General features: G+C 40.9%; 1 protein-coding gene across 5 annotated transcripts in view; it reads right to left on the reverse strand.

Moving 5' to 3' along the window:
* The window catches only part of LOC141258951 (ephrin type-A receptor 3-like), a 349962-nt gene extending 326359 nt beyond the window's left edge, over positions 1 to 23603 (reverse strand). For 2 of the 5 annotated variants that reach the window (XM_073674264.1, XM_073674261.1), the window contains exon 1: positions 23071 to 23602. In XM_073674264.1, the coding sequence (XP_073530365.1) occupies positions 23071 to 23158 (88 nt within the window). In that variant the 5' untranslated portion in view covers positions 23159 to 23602. Of the gene's footprint in view, positions 1 to 23070 lie in introns of all 5 variants that reach the window. The other 3 variants (XM_073674265.1, XM_073674262.1, XM_073674263.1) reach the window with 2 other exon arrangements.
* Between the last annotated feature and the right edge of the window lie 259 nt (positions 23604 to 23862).

Genomic DNA, 23862 nt, shown 5'->3' on the forward strand with positions numbered 1-23862 from the left:
TTCAGTGGGACTATCAGCTGTGTATCCACCAGACTTCTGTACAACACAACTGATGGTCCCAACCCCATTTATAAGGCAAAAAATCCCACTTATTAAACCTGACAGGGCACACCTGTGAAGTGAAAACCATTTCCGGTGACTACCTCTTGAAGCTCATCAAGAGAATGCCAAGAGTGTGCAAAGCAGTCATCAAAGCAAAAGGTGGCTACTTTGAAGAACCTAGAATATAAGACATATTTTCAGTTGTTTCACACTTTTTTTGTTAAGTATATAATTCCACATGTGTTAATTCATAGTTTTGATGCCTTCAGTGTGAATGTACAATTTTCATAGTCATGAAAATACAGAAAAATCTTTAAATGAGAAGGTGTGTCCAAACTTTTGGTCTGTACTGTATATGTGCATATATATAATAGATTATACATAAATAGACAGACCGAAAGATAGAAAAATAAATATAGAAAGATTCCCTCTACATACAGTACTAGTAAAAAGTTTGGACATCTGTTCATGCAGTGGTTTTCCCTGTTCTTATTGGAATGTGCACATTTTAGATTCAGACTGAAGATGGCAAAACAATGAAATATCACATATGGAAACAAGGAGGAAATAAACACAGATGAAAAAAAAAGTCAAAATATGTGATAAACCATAGATGCCTCAAAGTACCCCCCTTTTGCTCTGATGATAGCTTTACACCCTTTTGACATTCTCTCTAGCTGATTCATTTTGCTAAATGAAATTTTTACTGCACAATCACTAAGGCTATGTGCCCACGCTGCGGAAATTAAGCAGAAATTTTCTGCATGTCCTCTCCCGGATAAACGCATGCGGAATTCTGCACGCGTTTATCGTGCGTTTATCGCGCGATTTCCACATGCGGAATTGGCTTGCGTTTTTTATTGCACTGCAAAGGCAATTTCGCTTGCGGAAACGCAAAATTAATGAACGTGCTGCGGATTTTTCCCCGCAGCAAAAACGCTGCGGAAAAATCCGCAGCGTGGGCATTACACTTGCGTAATCACATTGGGGACCATGGGGGGCGGATAACATAGCGTTTCACAAGCGTTTACGCTGCGGAAATTCTGCAGCATATCCGCTTGAAAAACGCTACGTGGGCACATACCCTTACAATCCCAAAAGGAAGGAAGAATTGGAAGCATTTAAAGAGATTAAGATGGATGAACACAGAACTTAAACACTTGCTAAAAAAGGAAAAAGAAATGTATATCAAATGGAAAGAGGGAGGCATATCTAAGAATAATAAAAATAAGAATAATTTTTATTTCTATATCGCCAACATATTCCGCAGCACTTTACATTTTAGAGGGGACATAAATCAACAGATACCAAGAGGAGAGAGGACCTGCCTGCTCGCAACATTACAATCTATGAGAAAATAGGGGAGACTCGAAAGGTGGATGGTAACAATTGCTTGTATTGTATGGTCAACCATCAATGTAATAAATAGGGTAATCACATAATACTAAATGAACCAGTAACTAGTATGTGAACAAGTATATACATATAAGTATTAAGTACATGGTTTGGAGGGAAATTTTGTATGGGGGAAGCGATAGTTAGATAAGGGAGGTGGGACAACAGGCCAGTCTGAAGAAATGCGTTTTTAGGGCACGCTTAAAGCTGTGGGTATCGGGGGTTAAGCGAAGAGTCCTGGGTAGTGCGTTCCAAAGAATTGGCGCAGCACGTGAGAAGTACTGGAGATGGGAGTGGGAGGTTCGTATTATCGAGGATGTTAATCTTAGGTCATTAGCAGAACAGAGGGCACGGGTAGGGGGGTAGACTGAGACGAGAGAGGAGATGTAGGGCGTTGTCATTAGCAGAACAGAGGGCACGGTTTGGGGGGTAGACTGAGATGAGAGAGGAGATGTAGGGCGGTGCTGAAGCATGGAGCGCTTTGTGGGTGAGAGTGATGAGTTTATATTGAACTATGTAGTGGATGGGTAACCATAACCAGTGCAACGACTAGCACAGGGTGGAGGCATCGGTGTAGCGGTTGGAGAGGAATATGATCCTGGCTGCTGAATTCAGGATAGATTAGAGAGTGGAGAGTTTGATAAGAGGGAGACTAATTAGTAGAGTAGCTATAGTCCAGACGAGAATGAATCAGAGCAACAGTAAGAGTTTTTGCAGAGTCAAAGGTAAGAAAAGGTCGAATTCTAGAAATGTTTTTGAGGTGTAGATGACATGAGTGGGCGAGTTATTGGATCTGGGGAGAGAAGGAAAGATCTGAATCAAGTATAACCCCAAGACAGCGGGCTTGTTGCTGGGGAGTAATGGTGGAGCCACACACTGAGATGGCAATGTTAGGCATAGGTAGGTTAGTGGAGGAAGGAAACACAAGTAGTTCAGTTTTTGATGGATTCCGTTTCAGATAGAAGGAGGACATAATGTTAGAGACAGTGGAAAGACAATCACTGGTGTTTTGTAATAATTCAGGGGTGGGGTCAGGAGAGTCATCAGCTTAGAGATGGTACTGAAAACCAAATCTACTGATTGTTTGTCCAATAGGGGTGGTGTATAAGAAGAAGAGGAGGTGGCCTAGGACCGATCCTTGAGGAACCCCGAAAGTAAGGGGAAAAGGGGAGGAAGAGGAGCCAGCAAAAGATACAGTGAAGCAGCAGTCAGACAGGAGGAGAACCAGGATAGAACAGTGTTCTTGAGGCCAATAGAGCGGAGCATAGTGAGGAGGAGCTGGTGATCCACAGTGTCGAATGCTGCAGAGAGATCCAGGAGAATCATCAGGGAAGAGTGTCCATTAGATTTAGCTGTTAGTAGATCATTAGAGACTTTAGTGAGGGCAGTTTCAGTGGAGTGCAAAGAACGGAAGCCGGATTGTGGAGGGTCAAGAAGAGAGTTATCAAGTCAATCATGCTATAGGATTTTTAAAGGATGAAAAGGGTGAAGTGGTCAAAAATGATGTTGAGAAGACTGAACTTTTAAATTCCTATTTTGCATCTATGTTCTCTAAGAAAGCAAATGTATCATCAACTGATCTGATAGTGAGGGAACACTTAGCTAATTTAAATTAATTTAAATATCCTGGTCCAGATGAATTACATCCCAGGTTACTGAAAGAGATAGCAGAGGAAACTGCAGAACCGCTAGCCAGAATCTTTGAAAATTCCTGGAGAACAGAAGAAGTCCCAGAAGAATGGAAAAGGGCAAATGTTGTCCCTGTGTTCAAAAAAGGAAAGAAGATGGAGCCAGGAAATTACAGGCCAGTGATCCTTACTTCTATACCAGTAAAGAACTGTGAACAAATTATTAAACAACATGTAAGCAAGTACTTGGATAATAATACAGTAATTAACTAGAGCCAGCATGGGTTTGTAGCAAACAAGTCATGCCAGACTAATCTAATTTCCTTCTATGATGGAATCACTGACTCGGTGGATCAGTGAAATGCGGTAAATATAGTATATCTCGACATTAGCAAAGCATTTTATAAAGTATCTTATACTATCCTTACTGAAAAAATTACCAAGTATGGGATTTACAAGGCTATGGTTAGGTGAATTCATAACTGGCTCAGTGATCGTACTCAAAGAGTGGCAATAAATGGTTCCACTGTGCACATACAATTGAAAAAGTGTTTAAAGTGGGGTACCAACATGCTCTGTCCTGGCCCCAGTGTTGTTCAAAATTTTTATAAATGACCTACATAAGGGAATTGAAGGTAAACTGATCAAATTTTCAGATGATGCAAAGCTAGGAGGGATAGATAACACTAGAGAAGACCGAGATAGGATTCAGAAGGATCTACAGCTTGAACAATGAGCAGCAACAAAAAGAATGGTATTTAACAGGGAGAAATGCAGGATTCTACATCTGGGCAAAAAAAACGAAAATGACATCTACAAAATGGGAGGAATAGAATTAAGCAACAGCACGTGTGAAAAAGACTTGGGTATACTAATAGATCACAGACTGCATGTGAGTTAACAGTGTGATGCAGCAGCAAAATAGGCAAACACAGTTCTGGGATGTATTAAGAGAAGAATAGAGTCTAGATCATGTGAAGTAATTATCCCCCTCTACTACTCCTTGGTCAGACCTCATCTGGAATACTGTTTCCAGTTCTCTGCACCAAATTTTAAAAAAGACATAAAAAAATGGAGCAAGTTCAGAGAAGAGCTACCAGGATGGTGAGCGGACTTCGAGGAAAAGTTAAAAGATCTGGGAATGTTTAGCTTCCAAAAAAGAAGGCTAAGAGGAGACTTATTAGCTATCTACAAATATCTGAAAGGATGTCACAGTGTAGAGGGATCATCCTTATTCTTATTTGCACATGGAAACATGAGAAGCAATGGAATGAAACTGAAAGGGAGAAGATATAGATTAGATATCAGAAAAAACTTTTTGACAGTGAGAATAATCAATGAGTGGAAAAGGCTGCCACGAAAGGTGGTGAGTTCTCCTTCAATGGAAGTCTTCAAACAGAGGCTGAACAGACATCTGTCTGAGATGGTTTAGTGAATCTTGCATTGAGCAGGGGGTCGGACACGATGACCCTTGAGGTTCCTTCCAACTCTAACATTCTATAATTCTATGATTCTTTGTAGTCACCTGGAATGACTTCCAATGAACAGGTATGCTGCATCAAGAGTTTAATTGTAGAATCACCGGCCTTCAGAAAGTCTTTGTGGCCATCAGGTGTGTTTTACAGAGACTGTCTTGATACACAGCTCCATACAGTGCTGAGCCATATTCTACAACTGTTCTAAGAAAGAATATGGCAAGAATAACACAACTAAATAAAGAGAAACGACAGTCCATCTTTTCTTTATGATATGAAGGTCAGTCAATAAGGAAAATAGCTAGAACCTTGAAGGTATCCTCAAGTACAGTCACGAAAACCATCAATTGCTATGAAAAAATTAGCTCTCATGAGGATCGCCTCAAGAAAGGAAGACCAAGATTTACCTCTGTTGCAGAGGATAAGTTCATCAGCCTCAGAAAACACAAATTGACTGCACCTCAGACAACAGCCCTCATAAATGAAAACTAGACTTCAAGTAGCAGATACATTGCAACATCAACTGTCCAGGGAAGAGTGCAAGGTCTTTATGTTCGAATTCTTCAAAGAAGCCACTGCTGAGGACCGCAAGCAAGAAAAGATTGGTTTGCGCCAAGAAACCACAAGGACTTGATATTTAATTAGTGTAAACCTGTTTTGTGTTTTTTTGAGTCAAAATTTGACAATTTTGGTACCAATTGCTATGCATTTGTGAGACAGAGAATATGTGAGTGGATGGTTTTTACTTTTTACATATGTGGTGCCCACCTTGAAGAATTAAAGTGAAGGTGTGAATGTGGGGGGTGCTTTGCTTGTGACACTGTTGGTGATTTATTCCAAATTCAAGGCACATTTACCCAGCAATGCTGCCAGAGAATTCTGCAATGACATGCCATCCTTTCTGAATGCACTTAGTGGATCTATCATTTGTGTTGTAATAAAGAATGCCCCAAAACATGTCTCGAGGCCATGTAAGGGCTATGTGACCAGGAGGAATAGGGATTGACGACTGCACCAGATGACATGGCCTCCACAATCACCCGACCTCAATCCAATTGATATGTTTTTGGAATGAGTTGGAAGCAAAGTAAAGGTAAAGCAGGGAATAAGTGCACAATGTCTCGGGAATGCCTTCAAACTGTTGGGAAGCCATTCCAGGTGATGACCTGATGAAACTGATTGAGAGAATGCCAAGGGGTTGTAGACAGGGGTGGATTAAGAGTAGCAAGGGCCCCGGGCAGTTTAGACGGCATGGGCCCCCCCCCCCCCCACACACACACACACACACACACACACACCTGATGTATCACATGACTTGTCACATGATCCCCTTTGATAGATCATGTGATAGCTCATGTGAAATTAATTCTGCACAATATTAATATATTAATTATAATTATTTTTTTATATTAATTGTATGACTTAATATTGAGCACAATTAAGTATGCTGACATCCCCCTATGTATGTAGGGTCTCATACTGTATAATATGAGCTTTCACATAATCCTCCTATACACAGCAGGAGGCCGCACGGCGCCCCCCCAGATACAGCCGGAGGCTGCACGGCGCCCCCCCAGATACAGCCGGAGGCCGCACGGCGCCCCCCCAGATACAGCCGGAGGCCGCACGGCGCCCATCCAGATACAGCAGGAGGCCGCACGGCGCCCCCCCCAGATACAGCAGGAGGCCGCACGGCGCCCCCCCCAGATACAGCAGGAGGCCGCACGGCGCCCCCCCCAGATACAGCAGGAGGCCGCACGGCGCCCCCCCCAGATACAGCAGGAGGCCGCACGGCGCCCCCCCCAGATAAAGCAGTAGGCCGCACGGCGCCCCCCCCCCCCCAGATACAGCAGGAGGCCGCACACACACAAACAAAAATATACAGACATATACAAAGACAAATACATACACGCATAGGCTGCGTGCTCACTGTGCGTTTTTCAAGCGTTTTTGCCACGGAATTTCCGCAGCGAAAACGCTGAAAAAACGCTTGGTAATACGTGCCCCATGTTCCCCAATGATAATCCTAATGCGGATTATCATTGCGGAAAAATCCGCAGCATGTCCATTAATTTTGCGGACACGAAGCGTAATTGCCGCCATTGACTTGCATTGAATCGCTTAATATCCGCATGACTACATGTGCACATGCGGATATTAAGCGATTCAATGTGCGGATGGTACCCGTGTTTGGAGAAGAGGAGGCTCTCATCCAGACCCGGGTACCATAGTACCTGTAAAAAAAAAAAGAATTTAAAATAAAAAAAATAAAGATTATACTCACCTTCCGATGGCCCCCGGTCTCCTCAGCGATAAGTCCGGTCTGTTGTATGCGTCACGGTGGTGTGAAAGGACCTGCCATGACGTCATTTAGTCATGTGACAGGTCACACGATAGCTGACATCGGCTGTCGCGTGACCTGTCACATGACTAAATGACGTCATGAAAGGTCCTTTCACACCACCGTGAGCCGCCCAACACACCGAAAGCATCGCTGAGGAGACCGGGGGCCATCGGAAGGTGAGTATAATCTTTATTTTTTACCATTCTTATTCTTTTTTTTAACTATTACTTGGTCACACTATATATGCCGGTTGCATGGATTTATATAGTGTGAACAAGCTGTCAAGCACTTTTCCAAGTGATGCTAAAATCGCTTGGAAAAGTGCTTGATAACCCGCATGCAGAAATGCAAGTGAAGAACGCTTGACAGACGCTTCTACCTGGCGGGAAAAACGCATGTAAAATCTGCATGCGTTTTTCCTGCCAGGGAGAAGCGGAAAAAATATGCAGCATTTCTGCATCGTGGGCACATAGCCATAAACACATTTGAAACACAAAAATACATATAAACAGACATATCACACAATGATATCTGCACACACTGACACATCACTCACCGTCCCCCTGCTCGGCTCCAGTCGTCCAGCTCCTCTATGGTGGTAAGAAGCAGTGCAGGGCACACTGCATGACGTCACGCTAGCAAACACTGCCGTGCACAGGGCCGTGTCTTCTAGCTGTGATGCGGCCGGGTCAGCACACATGCGCACGCACGATACGCAGATATGCGCACAGACACATGCATACAGGCATACGTACATATCTTATAAACACATAAAACTGTCCTGTCCAGCAGCTCCTCAGGCATGTCTCAGTGCAGGGCCACCTGCGTGTCACAGACATGGCCCTGCTTTCAGTGGGGCCCACTCGCCGTTGGGGCCTGGGCTGCTTCTACAGCATCTGTGTAAGACCTCTGGCGCTGCTTGATTGCCGGCACTTCACCTGACATGGCCGTGCGCTGTGCGGTTGTGTCTGGTAGTAATGGCGCGGCAGGGCCAATACACAAGCACAATTATAGGCGCAGTGTCGTCCCTGCCGTGTCATTAATACCAGACACAGCCGCACAGCTCACGGCCATGTCAGGTGAAGAGCCAGAGGTCCTGCACAGATGCTGGGGAAGCAGCCTGGGCCACGACAGCGAGTGAGCCCTCCTGATGGTCCACAAATACATAGACATAGATACATACACACACACACACATATACATACATATATATATATATATATATATATATATATATATATATATATACACACACTGCACATGGACTTACCCTTCCTGTACATTATGCAGGTTCTTCCATCTTCTCTGTGGGGCAGCCTCCCATCCTCTTGGGGCCCGACTGCAGAGTTCTCGGTGTAATTGCAGGGCAGGAGGGGGAGAGCGGAGCAGTAACATTCAGACCCGGGTAGGGGGCAGGGAGAGCAGTGGCCATGCTGTAAGCTGGCTATGTGCTCTGCTGGAGGCCGGAGCAGGTGGGCGGAGCCTCCTCTCCTGCACTTACACAGTCAGCAGCTGGTGAGTCATCCTCGCAGCGCCGCCGGACACAGCAGAGCAGATTCCATCTTCCCACTCCCGGGCCCTCCTGTCACACATTATAATGAGGTCAATCCGGCCACAGGCCCCTGGGAGCCCCAGGCCCCATGGCAGCCTCGGGCCCCGGGTGCGGTAGCCCGGATTGACCTCATTATAATCCGCCTATGGGTGTAGAGCTGTTATCAGTGTAAAGGGGGGTAAATTGATGTTTCCATATGTGTGCCTTCATGATTTTGCTGCCTTCATTTTGAATCTACAATCTACATGTTCCAACCACAGATAGAATACCTCCGTGAAAATCGAATGTCTAAATGAAACCCAAGACACTTTGAATAAGTAAGTGGAAATATGGTATATTAGGAAGAATCACAATAAAGTTTGTTTTCCACTTAGTAAATTAATTTTGCTGTATTATCTGAAATATAATATTACTGTAGATCTGTACGGTAATAATAATAATAATAATAATAATAATCAAATAATTCTAGAAAAATGGAAAAGTTTGATAAAAGAAAAGCGGTGTCTACATTTCATTTCAGTTTCTTAAATTACAGACCACGGCCTAAGTGTAGGCAGCAGAGGTCATCCATTCATGTCAATACTGTGAGCCACCTTCTCCGTCCTCCCGTTCCCCACCATTAGTACCACTAGTCCCTCTTCCCTCTTTTCCAGTGTTTCTCATCATATGATCAATACTGTGAGACTAAATAACATTTGAAGCATTAGCATCCCAAACTGCGGGAAGAAGGATGTTTCAACAAGTCAACGCCCTTCAGTTCAATGAACTCTACATGACCTGGAGAAATACGGCCATCATCTCCCATTACTCTGCTATTTTCTTAGGAGCTCTGTTCCTGGATTTTTACATTTTAGCTTATTTTTTTTTCCTCTAATATTCTACAGTACACTCTTTTCAAGGGTTCTTATTTGAAGTGGCCAACTCGTGACTTGTTAGGCATCTATACTTTTTGGAACTGTCCATCTATCTCCACTGGGCTAGGTGGGTTCACATATTCATGACATAAGGTCCAAGCTTAGATTGCAATACACAGAGACCAGCAGGTCATCTAACCTGAGCAAACCAACTCATGTATGCCTATAATGCAGTTAGTTAAGGTCAGGAGAGCCTCCAATCAAGCCAGGTATTATGAGCCAAGCACAGACCATATATCATGGACTTATGAACCTGGGCTGATGATGGTTTATTTTCTGCTCTATGATGTCGTCTTCATGACATAAAAATACTATTCCAAAATCGATGCAATAAGTCAGAGAGAATGTGAGGAAACAATTAACTAAAAATTAGGGACACATGGCCCACCAGGACTTCCTTCATCCATATTAAGGCATATATAGCATGACCTGGGACCCTCCTACAGATGTGTTCTTCTTCACCTTTCCTCCTGGTTTGACATATGTTAAGATGTCTGCCTCAAGATGACCAGATTTGGAAACAAAATTAGCAATTTACATCACGACTACTGGTTACCCACACATTGACACATATAGTATAACCATCTCCCAACAGAATATCATGGAATTAGGATATGTCAGGATTAAGGATGAGACAATGGAGTCTAAATTAATCAAATTCGTTTAGAATATTTCATTGAATCCTAATTTTTGGGAATGTGATTAAAGCAAATCCAGCAAAATGGCACCGAAGCTCCCCGCTAGTTCTTTGGAGACTTCTTACGATAACTCGCTTGTGCTCGTCTTTTCTTCACTCTTTGCCAATGCTTCCAGGATTGACCAGGCCTTGATGCATGTTCTGAAGTGATAATGCGTGCGCCAGACATGGTGACAAGGGGTGTCGCTCAACATGACGCCATAATGGGCATCAAAGCCTATTCATTGGCATTGGAGGAGAGTGAAGAAGAGACCGGAGCAGCAGCGGGTGCCTTGGAAAGCAAGTGGAGGTATATTTGGATGCTAGGAAAAGTGAGGGGAGAAGTGAGCATGATACTGTATTGCATTTAACCTCTTCCTAGCCCATCTATTTTTTTTATTTTTTATTCTTTGGGTTTAGAGATCTCACAACATAATAAATGTCTTTTTTTGTGGAAAAGTTTATTCTATTTGCAAATTTTGGCAAATTCGCTCATCTCTGCTCAGAATATATTGAGTCAAGACCAAGGGTAAGAAAGGACACACTTCTATCGAAGCCATTCTATGGATTCTAACAAGGTTTTTCCTGCAAATCCTCATTTATTGTACACGCAATGTATGTCATAGTAATGGTGACTAAATGATTCGCAAAACTGTTATATAGGCCGTAAAACAACTGTTTCTGATAGATAAGATCCAATACCAACCCAAAAAAGCAGCAAAGTATGAACTAGCAATAACTCCTCGCTTTTAACAGTGGATGTAAAGTCAGGATCTGCCTTGGCTACTGTCAGTTCTAAAACATACGGCCATGAAGAAACTATAAATTCTGCAGCAACTTAGATTATCCGTCTGATAGACTGTAATGGAAGAGTGTCTCTAGTGGGCAATCATCCCGGAAAGTGGCCGTACAACACCATAGAAACCAAGGGCTTCTCAGACACGGCAGTACCCGAGTTTTATCCAGATTGAATTGTATTATAGCAATGGTCTCACATTCTGAGGGGATTTTAATGTGTAGACTATATTCATTTTAATGCATGTGAATGTACCTTCCATATCTATAACTAGATAAATATTGAAATAGATACATGGATACTGAGATTGACAGACTGATAGATTAATTGAGATAATTAATAATGTGATAGATAGATATATGGATATAAAGATAGATAGATAGACAGATATAGAGATAGATAATAGATAAATAGATAGATAGTATATATATATGATAGATAGATAATAGATACAGAGATAGATAGATAATAGATAGATATATAGATAGATAGATAATAGACAGATACTAGATAGATAGATTATTTATAGATATATATATATATATAGGTAGATAGATATGGGATATATATATAATAGATATATGGAAAGAAAGATAGATAGATAGATAGATAGATATGGGATAGATAGATAATAGATACTAGATAGGTAGATAGATATATGGATACATAGCTAGATAGATAGATAGATAGATAGATAATAGAAAGATAGATAGATAATAGACAGATACTAGATAGATAGGTAGATATATGGCTACATAGATAGATAGATAGAATAGATAGATAGATGGATAGATAGAAATATATGGGATAGATAATAGATAGATATATGGATAGATAGATAGATAGATAGATAGATAGATATGGGATAGATATGGGATAGACAGATAATAGATAGATATATGGATAGATAGATATATAGATAGATAGGTAATGGATAGATAGATAGATAGATAGATAGATAGGTGATAGATATATGGATAGATAGATCCATAGATATAATAGGCAGATAGATAGATGGATAGATAGATAGATAGATAGACAGACAGATAGATAGATATATGGATAGATATATGAATGGATAGATATATTATGTATAGATAGATAGATGGATAGATAGATGATAGATATATGGATAGATAGATAGATAGATAGATAGATAGATGGATAGATATATGAATGGATAGATATATTATGTATAGATAGATATATAGATGATAGATATATGGATAGATAGATCCATAGATATAATAGATAGAAAGATAGATAGGTAGATAGATAGATAGATAGACAGATAGATAGATAGATAGATAGATAGATAGATAGATAGAAAGATAGATAATAGATAGACTACTATAGACTTTTAATTACCAGCGAGTCTTATATAAAAGCTCAGTTCTTGTACACAAACTGCAGTTATTTTAACCCACGAGTCTCCTTATTGGTGATGCTGGAACATTAGGGAGATAGAAGTATAAACACAAGGATAAATTTAGTCTTTTCCACACAGCAAAGACTCTCAAATTGTTTCAGGTATTCATTAGTAACAATCTGCACCTCCAGTAAACAGAATAATGAATGATAATTACATTCACTGCAAACAGCAAGAACACAAGTTGTGCAGTAGGGTGGAGAGGGTCTCTGGTTCTCTCCTCTTATAAACTATCAGTGTTTGGAGCGGGACATACGTGCGCAGCCGCAGACCATGTGCAGGGTGTGATCCATAATGAGCGCTAGTAGCACTAATATCAATAGCAACAAGTCAAATGTTTCTAAACGTTGCTGGAAAATGTATCCAACATACTGAATGGGGTGGTCAGGGGTTTACAATTGGATGGCTATGGTAGAGACCCCCTATGCAAAGGTCGGGTATGGGCTCTTTCCGGGATATAATCAGACCCTTTTTTTAATTCCAAAACCCCCTTTAAAAAGTTTTTTACACAAATAGGTCTAATTAATCAGCATTGTCTATAGTAAATATCTGGGATCTGACTATTTCCTAAAAAAGATCAACGTTCATCCATAGGCTATAAACTAATTTGGGAAGAGCAGCAATACCAGATCCCACCCATGGTCAGGAGTGACATTTCCAATCCCAGACATTCCATTTAAAGTTATAAATGTCTTCATTTCAAAACTTCAATTCCTCAGAGACCATGGCGAGTGCTGTAGTTAGTGGCCGAAGCACATCTATTTTGTCACCAAGACACCTTATTTCTCTGACCACTCATTATAGACTGAATTCCATTAAATATCTGCATATCTGGGGGCACTTACTGTAGCAGGTAAATGTTAATTGCTTATTCTTTTGCAGCCGCTACAATATGAATATGATACTAAGAAAACAATTATTTCTCTGCCCATTGACTGAATGTTCTAGTGAACACTCTGAAAATGAAAAAGTCATTGCACGGCATGTGGAAAATGCGTCTATATCCTGAGTTTACATCAAATATGAAAAGCCACATTCCTCTGTAAGGTCAATTGTATCCATTCATTTCCAGACATCGCTGTCAGTGAGGATTGTGCCTTATTACAGTATATGTGATTCTCACAGTATGAGTACTGCATCGAAATAACTTATTAAAGAAGTTGAATGAGAGTACAAAAAAAGAAAAAACATACTCCAGAAAAAGCGCCACTCTGGTCCAGTGGCTGTGTCTGCTACTGCAGCTCCGACCATTAAAATGAAGAGTGGCTCTGATTGTACCAAAAGGGGGCTATGCTTTAATCTTCTCATAAATCCCTTTAAATCACACCAAAAAGGGTCCAGATTTCTTTATATAGATAACCCCACGGACAAACTACATGGACACAACGTCTCGAATACATTGTATCATTCCCATTCTCCAAAAGGAATTGAATATGAAACTTTTATCTGTTTATATTCTCCAAGATCCTCGGGAGGGGACAGAAAAGATTATTAGCATTATCTACAGTCACTGGATTTATAAGGATTTCAGTGGGGGTCAAGTATTAACCAGCGTATGTTCTTCATTCCCAACATATTGCCAGAAGGCAGAAGGATCTTATTATTTATTTATACCTGTTTTTTTCTTTTAATGTTATCAGCGCCTGTTAAAGGGATTTTCCCACGAACAAAAGTTCATTTTAATCAATAGATCTTTGAATAATAATAACTTTCACAATTGGATGTGTTTAAATAAAATGTTCCTGTGCTGAGATAATCTTATAAATGTGCCCCTGCTGTGTGCTGTGTAATGGCTGTGTCTGACCGTGCAGGAACATAGTCTGATCATACCACATTTCTGGGGCGGAGGAGGAAGCAAAAGAGTATACAGACAGGACAGCATAAGATTGCAAATGACTCTTTCTTTGAAGTAAAACATTGTTTAAAAACAGGCAGGGAAATGTTTTACCTCACAGAAAGAATCAGCTGTGATCCCGTGCTGTCCTGTCTGTATACTCTTGTTTCCTCCCCTGCCCAGGAGCTGTGGTATGATCAGACCATGTTCCTGTACGGTCAGACACAGCCATTACACAGCACACAGCAGGGGCACATTTATAAGATTATCTCAGCACAGGAACATTTTAGTTAAACACATCCAATTATGGAAATTATTATTATTCCAACATCAGCATCCGCATTATGAATTTTCGGGAGAACAATCAGGGACACACACACAGTTGTCTTATAAGAGAGTCTCATTAATGGTGCTCGAGATCCCTCTGTTATTCTGTTATAAGGTTATTAATCACGCGCAATAAATTATAAAACAATACTAAAAAATCGATGAGCAAACTCCCTAAGATCTGCTGACGCCTGCTACATCCCGTGTTCCCACCAACCTGGGACCCTACTAAGATAAATAATGAATTGTAATATGTCCTTCAGATATGCTGTACATTTTTTTCTAGGGGCAAATGGGTAAATCAATGTCTTCTAACTTTAGTGGCACACAACTCCCACTTCCCCAATTCCCACAGATAATGTTTATTATATCACGTGAAAATATGAAAAAGTGAAGCATCAAAACCAGATGATAACCCTTTCTCCTATCCTCATCTGCCCTACAGATGAGGATAGGGTACAGCTACAGGAGGATTTAGATAAATTGGGGAGTTGGGCCAAAAAATGGCAAATGGGGTTCAATGCCGATAAATGTAAGGTCATGCACATGGGAAAGAAAAACAGCAGTCACCCATACATATTAAATGGGAAACCGTTGGGGAAATCTGACATGGAGAAGGACCTGGGCGTCTTGGTTAATAGCAAATTAAATTGGAGTGCCCAGTGTCAGGCAGCAGCTGCGAAGGCAAATAGAGTCATGGCATGCATCAGAAGAAGAATAGGGGCATATGATGAGAACATTGTTCTTCCTCTGTATAAAGCGCTGGTAAGGCCGCACTTAGAATATTGTGCACAGTTCTGGGCTCCGGAGCTCAGGAAAGACATATTGGAGCTAGAGAGGATACAAAGGAGGGCGACTAAGGTAATAAAGGGAATGGAGGGACTAGAATACCCAGAGAGGTTGTCAAAATTAGGCCTATTTACGTTGGAAAAGAGAAGGCTTAGGGGAGACCTCATAAACATGTATAAATACATCAGGGGGCAGTACAGAGATCTCTCCCATGACCTGTTTATACCAAGGATGGTGACAAAGACGAGGGGGCACACTATGCGTCTGGAGGAAAGGAGGTTCCTGCACCAGCATAGAAGGGGATTCTTTACGGTCAGAGCCGTGAGACTCTGGAACTCTGTGGGAGAGGAAGTGGTGATGTCGAACTCACTTAATGAGTTCAAGAGAGGCCTGGACGCCTTTCTTGAGAACAATAAAATTACATTTTATGCTTAGTGATAGTTAATTAACCCAGGGATTTAATCTGACTGCCAGATTGGAGTCGGGAAGTGAATTTTTCCTCAATGATGTAGATTGGCCTATACCGCATGTTTTTTTTTGCCTTCCCCTGGATCAACGCTGCGGAATAGCTGCAGTGCACAAGAAATAGGCTGAACTGGATGGACGCTTGTCTTTTTTCGGCCTTATAAACTATGTAACTATAAACTATGTAACTATGACTCTGAAGATCACAAAGTATCAGAAAGATTTTTTTTTAACCAGTTCTTTCACAACTCCCATCTTTTTAGGATCTGTGTATCCTAAACCCTTTTCCTGCTTACTCTAGGGCCCTCAAGATGGTCCTACTGCATAAAGTACAAGGCTAGCCCTACATAAACGATGGGATCCCAACCCGCTACACATCCATTCAGTGATTACCAGACCACTCTGTCCCTAAATGAAGATATATACTAAACAAAATATTGAATAACATTACTGATTAACGGGGTAGTCATAGATGATGTTAGATGTTAGGTTTACATCATTAAAGGGGTTATCCGGGACTTTTTTCCCTATGGAGCTAAGCACTTATGGGCAGGTAGTTACTCACTACCTGCCTGCTCTGTCTGGCACCGATCTCTCCTGACAATTTCCTGCTTCCTGTGACATCACATCAGCAGAGCAGTTCCTTCTCTTCTGCTCTGCTCTGTCACTGGAGAATGATGCTGACATCCTCATCCTGTAGATTGACAAGCTGGTTTCCCAATGTCTAACTGCAAAGCAAAAGAGGCAGGTAGTCGGCAACTATCTGATGATAAGTGCTTGGCCCCAATAGAATAAAAAGTCCCAGATAACCCCTTTAAGTTAGCGTCCATCAGTTCAGTGGATTTCTACAGTAAATACAGAGCTTAGATTTTTTTAGTTGCAAAGTGCACAGTCACACTTATCTGAAGTGAAGGCATCATCAATTGAAGTTTCAGAGTTTTTATTAGAGTGAGACTGAAAGACGGCTTTTTCCTTTTGGAACGTTTGCAACCAGACCTAAGAATTCTCTTGAGGGTCATCAACTGAGTCTTTATTACTGCGGAAATAATCAAGATTAAGAAAATCAATAGTAAAAGAAAATTAAATATTCCTTAACTCCGCCCACCAATTAAAGGGTATAGTTGGGCCTTTTAATTTCCTGTAGACTATTCAGCAGCTTCTGCTGACGTCACTTCGGCAGAGCAGCAGATTCTTTTCCCTCTGCTCTGTTGATGTTGCGTCACTACCGATGTCATGCTGATTTACAGCCAGCTCCCAAACTGCAGGAAGCCGGCTGTCAATCAGCATTATGTCGGCAGTCACACCCCATCGACAGAGCAGACTGGAAGAGAAAGAGCTGCACTGTTGACTTGGAGCAGCTATATTACTGGCAAAAGCGGTCGGTGACTGTCCTGTGCCAGCGCCGAGTAGAACAGGCAGGTGATTAGCAACAACCTGCCTGTTAGTTTTTAAGCCCTTAGTAAAAAAAAAAATTCTGGATTAACTCTATAAGGGGATTCAGCAATGAGAGCCATTCTGGCCAAGCTAGTTCCAGTTCAGAACTTACCTTACAAAACTGTTCCTTGAACTTTTTTGCATTTTCTACATCATGTGTTTTTCTGAGCCTCATACCTGATGGATCAATATAGTTATGCCAACTGGGCCACCATCTGGCAGAGCCTTCCCTGTGTTATGTGGTCCAGTAGTACCACATGCCGGTTTCTAACTAATATCAATTGCTTGGTGTATGCTGAGGTATCACGTACCGCATCAAAAACATAATCAGTGACATTTTCAAGTCAATTCAAACAAAGACTCTATAAGTTGGGCATTTTTCATTGTTCCAGTGACATGCATGGATTACCTATTATGGGCAATGTCATGCCTACTTTATCAATTGAACGTGTCTTGGGATAACTGTCCTTCATTTTTACTCTTTCTTGTATCCTTTGCACTACGCCTAGCCAACATATGTTTGAGTATCTTTTAATACGGGATCTCATTAGCTTCCCACACACATGTTGTGGGCTCTAATTTTGCAGGTCCCCCCGTAGGCGTTGTTGCCATATATTATGTAAATGCGACTAGGCAATTTCATTTGTCGTCTATTGATTAATGCATCTACTATGGAAACCAGAAGAGTTGCTTCGGGGAGGACACACCATGAATCTGCATCATCAGTGGTTGTTAGATGATAAGATCCTCCTGGAGAACATCCTGAATTATGAAAGGTTCTAGTATTAGGTATCTGCAGGGACATTCGTTCTGCACCATCTTTCTTCATATGTTCCATGTCATTAACCTCTTCCTCTTTTGTACTATAATATGCATGTATATTCCTACAAAATGTCTTATTTCCATCAAGACATTTTCTGGCTTCTGGTCAATTACGACTATGAATGTGTCTTTGAAGGTGGGACTTTTGGAGCTTTTTGTATTTATCCTCTTTGGCTGCAAAACCTAGTTTTAATTCTCCTGTAGGAAGTTCTCCTAATTCTATTAATACTACTTGCATGTAGGTCCACACTTCATCTTCCTCTCTGATTTTGTATCAACTACAACTACCAAGGATACTATACCCGTCCTGCTACAGGCAATGCCGTTGCTGACTTATTACTGGGTTCCTCCACATTGAGGAGATTCATTTTCCAACATGGTGCATTAGGTAAGTCCCTAATGGGGAGTGGAAAAGCAAATTATAGCACAGATTTAGCAGATATTGGGGAATGAGTACATATCCAATAGTCAGGGGAATGAGTACATATCCAGCAATCAGATAAATTATGTTATTCAGTTATTATCCCATGATATTTAATAAATTTATTGTCTCAAACTTGTGTCATATCCTCACATATGCTGGCTGATTGGTTGAACACTACACATATGATAAGTCGTTGACTGCCATTTTTCTGAACCGTAAAGGGCCATCAAAAGGTTAAAAAAAATAAAAAATTCTTCATATACACCTCACCTCTCACTTTTCCGGACACTTCGATCCACATCGTCACTAGTCCAGTCCTCACCACATCTTTTGAACCCGGCCAAGAGTGTTTAAATCCAAGGCCCTCTTAGCTGGGACTTCCGGCTCTGATGAAGCCCAAGATGGTTCTGCGCATGCGCGCACAAGGCTATGGCTCACGTTGTGACGTCATGCTGTCGGGGCCTTCTGGGCACTTCCACAGAATCCTCCTGGGCCTCATCAGAAATGAAAGTCCTGGCACAGTTTGGGAGGCCCTTGATGTCAGCACGAGCGACGGGGATCAGAAGATGCGATGACGACCAGACAGGTGACAGTGATGAACGGAGTGACAGGAAAGGTGAGTATAAGCATTTTTCCAATTTTTTACATATTACTTTTATTATGCCCTGGGGTCTGAAGTATAATAAAGGACATTACATTTTCCGAGAATTGAATTTCCTAGGAACATCTGGAAGAACAGGCAAATTTATACTTTGCCTGATCCATTCCTCTCTACTTAGATATATGATTACAGATTTACTAACCCTTCCTAATATCCAGATAGTATAAAATTAGGCAGCAAGTTTTGACAATTTTCTGGAATCAAAAAGTTGCAAGGTTTTCTTACATACTGGTTTTGTGCAAAAATGTGTCCTTTTTTGATATTTTATGTCGTCCTCACCGCTTTTGAAAGTGGTTGTAAGCCCTCATTCAGATGTCGGTGATTTGTAATGTGTGCAAAAAACAATCTGAGATTCATCAGTGTTTGGTCCTTGTATCAGTTTTTACCATATGAAAAAAATGAAAAAATAAATGACAATGCTTCTCCCTCTCATCCATTACAACGCACTGACAGCACATGGACTACACACTGATGACAATGTGGCTGTCAGTGATTTTTATGGCCCCATAGACTTGTATTGTAAATTTTGATCAGTGAATCAGCAAAAACTGATTTTTCTGTGAACATGAGGTTTGCAAAAAAAAACACGGACATTTGAATAGAACCATAGACTTTAGCAGGTATGTGTTGTATGTGTGAAAAACAAGGATAGAACACGTACGTGAAAAATGTACGTCTGAATGAGGCCTAAATGTGCGAATGGTTAGGTATGCAAGTGAGCTGTAAGCTAGATTTATGAATTGTGACTTATTAAAAAATAAAAAAATAAATTGTAAACTCACCCAGATTGGAAGTGGCAAAAATTGGAATAACACCTTGACACAGAAATGTTACATCTAATGATGGGCCAAATATATCAAACATCATGCAACACTTGGATGAATTTGGTGCAAAAAAGCAAGCAAAGCCACATGCTAATCTGACTTTTAATAGTCCCTCTTGATAAATTCCTCCCTTAGGCTAAGGTCACACCAGCATATTTTTTTCTCCTCCGAAAGAATTGGGGCAATTATACAAATCAGACTCTGATCAAACTCTGATCAGAGTGTCAACAGAGTGTGATCCAATTTTCTTGAATGAGGAGAAGATAGAAAAAAAAAATTCTCCATCTTCTCTACTCTGTCAGTCCATGGAAATCAGACTGCACTCAGATGTCATCCGAGTGCAGCCCGATGTTTTCCACAGACTCATTGACTTCCATGGCCGAGTGTGATCAGATAATCAAATCAAACTTGGGCATGCTGCGACTTTTTCCTCTAACCGGCTCAGTCTGTGGAAAAAATATGACATGTGCACAGCCCCATAGACTACTATCGGTCCGAGTGTGTTCAGACTGAAAATACGGTCATCCGCACATGCCCTTATAATCCATGGTCTGAAAATACACAATGATGGATGATAAACATGCTGAATCCTTAGACTCTTTGGTTCTCCTTTACCCCATCTATTGACTGGATTATTTTACACCAATATTTTAATCCAAAATTTGGGCACACATTGTCAGATTTTAAGCCATGACTTCCCACTACTTACACTTTTGGTGCAAAATGAGCCAAAATTCTGGCACATTTTACTTAGTAAATCGCCTGCACTTGGTCTAGCTAAGATGAAGGCTTCCATCCATCAAATTCGTGTACGGCAGGCCTGCTCCCAGCACAATATGAGGCTATAAGGCATATGCATGGTGATAACACTTTGCTCTGATAATGTAGTAGTTGATTAACCACAAATAGCACATTGCAAACTCTCATCTACTGCATCGGACAACTTCAGCTCTGCTGCATCTGTACCTGTGCACTGTAACCCCACGGGCTCTTCAGCACGTTCAGGAGTGATGCAAACCTTTCCATGGTCCTTAATAACATACAATATCAGATTGACATATACAGGAACCGTCTGCAGACAGAAAGAAGCACTTGTGGAAATTGTGATTAGCTCATAGATCCATTCTTTAACCCTTCCCTATAGATTCCCTATCAGGAAATGTAATTGCAGATTGGGTTGACAGATCTGACTGCTTTTCTTCTATTGGAATAGGACAACATGGGGTAAAAATGAAGAAATACAGTAATGTATGGTATTACCCTATAGATATAATTGACTAGTGTGACCCAATACGCCATTGTTGCCTATATGCCATACATGTAGATATCTTCAGCCTTGCTTCCCTATAAATATTGCAGTCTTCTGCTTCTCGGAGCTTCTGGTAGACAGTTCAATGCACAGTCAGATAAAGCACACACCGACTGGCAGCGCCATCATATGTCTCTTCCGCCCGTCTCTAGCCAGTCACATTCATCGGACTTATCAATAATACATGTCACAGGGGGGCACTAAAACTTTCCTCTTTGTCCCATCCAGATGAAATCATACAAAGCCAACCAAGTGTCCGCAGCGAGAAGGAACAAGGATTGCAAGGCAGCTTCACATATTATCAGGCTGGGCATATATAAATATATGCATGTAATATCCTGTACAAATGTGGCAAATCATGGTCATAATATTTATGTTTTTAATGTGTAAAAGCATAAAATATTCACCAAAATCTGCGCAATACACCCACTATTCATTATTAGGCTATAGTGGTCTATGGGCAGGACGCTTATCTAACAGCCACATGGACGATGGTCAGCCTGGAGCAATCAGCTGGAGAAACGCTGTAATACCAGCACGCCGATCACTCGTCTGCACATAGGAAACATTTAGTGTAGGTCATCATCTCTAAGCATTGGTGCCTGGCTGGCGAAATCACTCTACAAACACAACATTCCTGCAAATTCTTTCTTTAGCAGGTGTTTCCCAAATGTATGGACCACTGGCTGGATTACAGTACCCCTGGTTAAAGACACAAGACACAAAGCAAGAATACACCTCCTATTTCATGCTGATGGATATGATAAAAAAATCATTGTACTGCAATAGTGACCACTAAGAGATTGCATATGGCCACTATGATAGTAGACAATACCACTAAGAGAGTAGATATGATTTATAAGAGAGTACACATGATCATTAAGGAAGTAGATATGGCTACTAAGAGAGTACACATGGCCACTGATTTTACATATGACCACTAAGATAGTAGACAAGACCACTAAGAGAGTAGATATAATTTATAAGAGAGTAAGTATGGCTACTAAGAGAGTAAACATGGCCACTAAGATTATATGACCACTAAGATAGTAGACAAGACAAGAGCATAGATATAATTTATAAGAGAGTGCACATGATCAATAAGGGAGTAGATATGGCTACTAAGAGAGTACACATGGCCACTAATATTACATATGACCACTAAGATAGTAGACAAGACCAGGAAGAGAGTAGATATAATTTATAAGACAGTACTCATGGCCACTAAGAGAGTAAATATGACCATTAATATATTACATATGACAACTAAGAGAGTAAATATAATTTAGAAGAGAGTAAACATGATTAATAAGAAAGTACACATGGCACTAAGATATTACATATGACCACTAAGAGTACATATGACCACTAAGAGAGTACATATGACCACTAAGAGAGTATATATGTCCACTAAGAGATTAATTATGGCCAATAAGAAAGTTGAAATGACCACTAAGAGAGTAGATATGACCACTAATAAAGTACATATGACCATTAATAGAGTACATATGGCCACTAAGAGATAACATATGAAAATTACATATGACCACTGAGTACACATGACCACTAAGTGAGTAGGTATAACTAAGAAGAGAGGACACATGACCACTTAGAATATATGTGACTAATAACAGAGTACATATGGCTAATAAGAGTGTACACATGGAGCTTTCAGTCATTGTTGTGGAGAGACAACATGGGTCATGGTCAAGGATCATGACCCTTAAGTCCCACTCAGATATGTCTTCTAAAGTAACTAAGAGTTATCAGTTATGATAGATAGATAGTTAGATAGATAGATAGATGATAGATAGATAGATAGATAGATAGATAGATAGATAGATAGATGAGGTGTACCAGGCATAATTCTATCCATCACTGTTAAGTTGGTACCCAGTAAAGTCAAGGAAGATTTTTGACAGCCCCCTACCTTCATTTGATGGGTATGTCCTCAAAGCCTGGGAGTAGAATCGGGTGCAAAGAGTGACCAAGACAGGATAAATCCACCAGAAAGACATATCGAGGCTATGTGCAGAAGAAGCAAAGTTACAGAGCTACAGAGAGAGGAAGCAAGAGAGAGAGGGAGGAGGAGGGCTGAGATACAGAGCAGTAAGGAGGGCAGGCATCAAAGCACAGCTTGGATGGGAATTCTGTTCCCATAACCCCTCCCTGTGTATTATCCTCCTATTGTATTAAGGCTGCTTGTATTTTATGGCTGAGCAGAGATTCAGAGTGAAGAATCCTTCAATGGAGCAGCTCGTATATTGTGCCTGTTACGCAGCTACATTGATGATTATGGCGACTCATGTGGACCTCATCTAGATCCCTCTGATCTGCACATCGTCTTCTGGGATGTCTACTATCCAGCACTGACTTCTGACCATATGCATATAATGCACTGCTGGGAGATATACACTATACACCATGAGTGGGGTGCAGTTTCTGTCTACAGCTCCTGTACACTATCATCATATCTGCTATTACATAGGTGTGTGCAGAATCCCAGCTCCTCAGCACCACATGACTGCCAGATACCATCAAGTGGCAGACAGCAGAACGCTTTAACCCTATGTTTGCACTTATAGTCTATCTTGGCCATAAAAAAGTATGAAAATGCATCTTACATGAATTTCTATAGGTGAAAAATACAGAGTAATACAGTAATACAGAGTAATAATTTGGTGAAAATATTCTTGGGAACTAATAAGTATCAGAATGAGCA

The sequence above is a fragment of the Phyllobates terribilis genome, unplaced genomic scaffold (assembly GCF_046119375.1).
Source record: "Phyllobates terribilis strain yellow unplaced genomic scaffold, ASM4611937v1 Scaffold_3__8_contigs__length_932513732, whole genome shotgun sequence".
Lineage (NCBI taxonomy): Eukaryota > Metazoa > Chordata > Amphibia > Anura > Dendrobatidae > Phyllobates > Phyllobates terribilis.